Raw genomic sequence first — 4,655 nt, 5'->3', positions numbered from 1 at the left:
ATCACGCAATATTCTATTACAAAATTTGTTAGTATTTGTGATACTTTATCGATGGCTTCAATTACAAATCCAGACAACAGAATAAAATCTAACTTATTATATAACAAAGTTACATACACTCACATTCACTCCATTCACCCTTACATACATAGACGCACTCACGTACTGAGAAATACTCAACATGTTGTGTACTTAATTCCACGCTTTAATAGATAAACCCAAAACGATCCTCCAATTTTGAACCTACACCGCACCTCGAAGTGTTCACCGACAGCACTATAACTGCTAGGTAGACCCAGCTTGCTATGCACAGCACTCTGATGCTGTCTCGCTCACACGCATTGAAGCTTTTCCTGCAGAGAGACTGTACTTACTGCATCCTTCGACTAATTCTTCAACATTTGGCATTTCAAGTCTGCTCTGTCACCAGTTTCCGTTTGTGGGTTAGTTTCACCCCAAAGGTTGCAGCTTTGGTGGTGTTTTGAATTGCAGCAGTGTGGTTTTGAAGCAGTTTATGCAGGAGTTTGGCTGCGATGGCGGGATCTCGAGGCGAGTTCGACCACCTGTTCAAGGTGTTGTTGATAGGGGACTCCGGAGTCGGTAAGAGCAGTCTGCTGTTGCGGTTCACGGCCGACAAATTTGATGATCTGTCGCCGACGATAGGGGTGGACTTTAAGGTAGAGATGATGATCTTGGGGACAAAGAGGTTGAAGCTGACCATCTGGGACACCGCAGGGCAGGAGAGGTTCCGGACACTAACGAGCTCGTATTACAGAGGCGCGCATGGGATTATTCTCGTTTACGATGTGTCGAGACGAACCACATTCACTGACTTCTCCGATGTGTGGCTCAAGGAGGTGGAGTGGTTCTCCACCAACAAGGACTGCATTAAGGTGTTGGTTGGAAACAAGGTAGACTTAGAGGAGCGTGAGCGTGTTGTGGCGAAGAAAGAAGGGGTTGCGTTTGCCAGGCAGCATGGGTGCTTGTTCTTAGAAGCCAGTGCTAAGACTTGCGTTAACGTGCAACGGTGCTTCGACGAGCTGGTGCAGAAGATATTGGACACTCCGAGTTTGCATGCCAACACTGCCCAACTGAGGAAGAATGTTATATATAAATGTCCACCATTTATGATTGTTCGTGTTTCTCATATGTTGTCATAGGATCTTGACCCTCATTTGTATGTCATTGGTACCTTTAAAAAAAACTGCATACCACAAATCCATCCATCAAATTTTATAAAATATTACATTTAGTTAGAAGTTGTACAAATTTTGTTTATTCTTCCTATAAATTTCAGCTTCCAACTTGCATTCAAAAAAGACATATTACAATCGTTAATAAGTATAGTAATTATAATAATGATATATATATATATATATATATATATATATTTATACACACACACAAAAGGTATTATTGTCATTATAGTTTTTGTTATTGCCACCACAACTTGCCACCCACTCAACATATTTATTCTAAAAAATAAAAAAATAAAAGATAAATATTAATATTTTCTTTTTTAAAATAATATAGAAATTAAATTAAAGATTAACTAAAAAAAATTGAAAAGTTAAAGTATATATTTTTTCTAAATGAAAATTTTATCAAAACACATGTAAAGAATATTATATATATATATATATATATATATATATTTTTATTTAGATATATATACATTGTACTTTATATTTTATATTGACAACAATAATCTATGTATATATGTATGTATATAGATATATATATATATATATATATATATATATATATATATAATAACTCAAAATTATATTTCAAATTTTTAGATTTGTAACAAAATTATTTTAATACATAAAAAAAAGATTACATTATTTAGTATGTTTTATAAAAATTTCAAAATTTTCTACAAATATGTAAAAGTTAATTTATTTAATATTATTTTTTGTTTCAAATGTATATTTTTATAATTATTGGTTTTTAATTTTTAATTTTTTAAAAATTACTACTTGATTCACATTATTACAAAAAAAATCTTTAAAAAGAATATGATATTTCAAAGAAATTTACTTTAAACTTTTATTGATTAAGTTAAATTATATACTATTAAGGTTATTTTTTCAAACAAAATTTCTTCATAAGTTACTATTTGAATATTATGTGATTTGTTTTTTATTTTTTTAATTAAAATAATATGTCATTTTTTAAAGAAATAAGATAATGTCACGGACATATGCATGTAAGTGAGTAATTACATATGTAAATAGGTAGAAGGAAGTAAAAATAGGTAAAAGTAAGTTAATTCTATAATATTTGCTATAAAAGCTTCCTAGAAGCTTCATAGATGCTGCTTTGATTTTATAGGTATCTTTAATTGACTTTTTGAGATTAAAAACGTGGTCAACAAGTTGGCCATGTACCACACATGTTGTTAGTTTGAAGATTAAGCTAACTATGTGGCCCACACATAGAATAACTTGCCTTGTAAGTCAAGGCATGTGTCCTACAAAGTCAACACATATTGGAGGTCCTATAGAATATGGCCACGTAGCCCCTAGTTAGATAGTATATATAGAGACAAGAGTGAAGCCTTTTTTACTCTTATCAACTCTTTTCTTGCTTCCAGTCTAATTTCAAAGGTCTCTAGTTTTCTTGGCTTTTGGAAATAGTCATTTCAGTTTCTTTCTTAATATACATATCAAGTTATTTCTATTTTGTCATCTTTCTTCGAGAAAAGTCTTATTTATTTATTTATCTTTATCATGTTCTTGTCTTTGACAGATTGACAAGAGTACACTTATAATATCAGAGCTTTATCTGATCTTGATTAAGAGTGGATTATCCATTTTTCTGATAAGACATAAGCATATTAGAAGTTACGGATTACCCTCTTTCAAACTGATATTGTCCTTAGTATCTTCTTTGTTCTCAAGTCCTTTCTTCTATTTGTCTTGAGTGATATTAGACATCTTTTCTTTTCTAATTCTTATCATGGCAGAACTTGTTGAAATAAAGAGTGCAATGGCACAAATGCAAGAGCAATTGAGGAAGTTAATTCTTGTGATGCATCAACTCAATTTACCACCACAAGGAGCAACAAGATTGGCAGGAAGTGAAGCTATAGAAATGATTGGAGCTGCTTCAACATCTGCACCAAATTATGTCTCTTTTCCTATAGTGGAATGCCCTTTCAATGTTAGAAAACCAAGAATTGCCCTACTCGAGAAGTTTGATGGCACCAGATCAAAGTGTAGAGGATTTATCAATCAAGTACAACTTGTGATTGAACTTTAATCCCAAAGCTATTCAACTCCAAGATCGTAAGTTAGATTCATTTGTACGTTTCTTTCATGTTCAGTATTATCATAGTTTTCATTTTTTTTTGAACAACAAGATCCAATATTGGATAATTTAGAGGCTTTTTTGGTAGAGTTTTGATCTATGTATGGAGAACATGATGCAATTCGTGTTGCAATCAATAAGATCCATATTTTGCAATAAGGCAATCGATCAATAATATTGTATGCTTCACAATTTTAACAACTTGCAATTGATATCAAGTGGGATAATGCTTCACTTATTAGCCAACTTCTCTACAGATTACAATATGAAGTAAAAAAATCAATGCTCAACTTACTTGATCCTCAAACATTGAGTCAAGCAATTGACTTTGCTGTGAATTGCGACAATCGTTTTTTTGAATTTTGATCTGAGAACTATATAAAGTGGATCTCAACATTACTATAATTCAATGGCAACACCAACATCTCTTCAAAACATATATTTAGAAGTAGAGGATATGCAAATTGATGCGATACGCTTCAAACCTCTAAATGAGCAAGAAAAGACTCGTCATTGTCAGGAAGGATTGTGCTTATATTATGGAGAACCTAAGCACACTACTCAACATTGTCCAAAGAAGTTACACAACCATAAAATGAAGAGTACGGCGATCAAAGAAGATAATATGTCGAAAAATGAATTTGTCCAGCTACAATAGAGACTATGCAGTTAGAACCTTGTACAACACCTAGTAAAGGTCTTATCCTCTCTTTAGAACCTTCTCTATGTTTTACGATAAATGTTATTCTAGGACCTAAATATTAGAAAGCCTTTGCCTTGCTAGATTTAAGAGCCTCAATATGTTACTTAGATGAAGAATTTGCTAAAAGACATAGCATATTTTTAGTGAAGAAAACAAAACCTATTCATGTAGAAGTCATGAATGGTCGTCCGTTGTCTTCAAGAGATGTTACTCATGAAACCCTTCCTATAGAAATAGCAACTAATGGTCATAGTAGCTTTGTAATATTTAATATCATTAGATCTCTTTCTAATCCATTCATTTTAGATTTATCATGGCTAAAAAATATAATCCTAAAATAGATTGGACTTCTCGTAGTCTTAACTTTTCTGAAAGTATAACTAATAGTATAATTAATCAAGTAGAAAGTCATAAGTGTAGTATAATTAAACCTATATTTATAGGTGCAAGTGCTTTTTTGCATGCTGCAAAAGAAGCATCACCTTGTGTCATTTATGCCACACCTGTTTCTACTGGTGGAAAGACTTTAAGTAGCATTCTAAGCCAATATTAAGATTTTTAAGATGTATTTGAGAAAAAAAATGTGGATATCCTTCCAGAAACATCGTTCCTATGATTGCTCAATTGACCTTCAAGA

The 4,655-nt window shown here is 32.3% G+C and overlaps 1 protein-coding gene across 1 annotated transcript; it reads left to right on the top strand.

Annotated features, from left to right (window-relative positions):
* The first annotated feature begins 266 nt into the window (after positions 1-266).
* Positions 267-1,243, top strand: LOC112282865 (ras-related protein RABC1). The gene has a single exon (XM_024520982.3). It carries the CDS (start codon positions 534-536, stop codon positions 1,158-1,160), a length of 627 nt encoding a protein of 208 aa, XP_024376750.1. The 5' UTR covers positions 267-533; the 3' UTR covers positions 1,161-1,243.
* Positions 1,244-4,655: the final 3,412 nt, after the last annotated feature.

This window comes from Physcomitrium patens, chromosome 5, assembly GCF_059467195.1.
Source record: "Physcomitrium patens ecotype Gransden chromosome 5, ASM5946719v1, whole genome shotgun sequence".
Lineage (NCBI taxonomy): Eukaryota > Viridiplantae > Streptophyta > Bryopsida > Funariales > Funariaceae > Physcomitrium > Physcomitrium patens.
The sequence above is the reverse complement of the archived record's forward strand: the minus strand, read 5'-3'. Positions and strand labels throughout refer to the sequence as shown.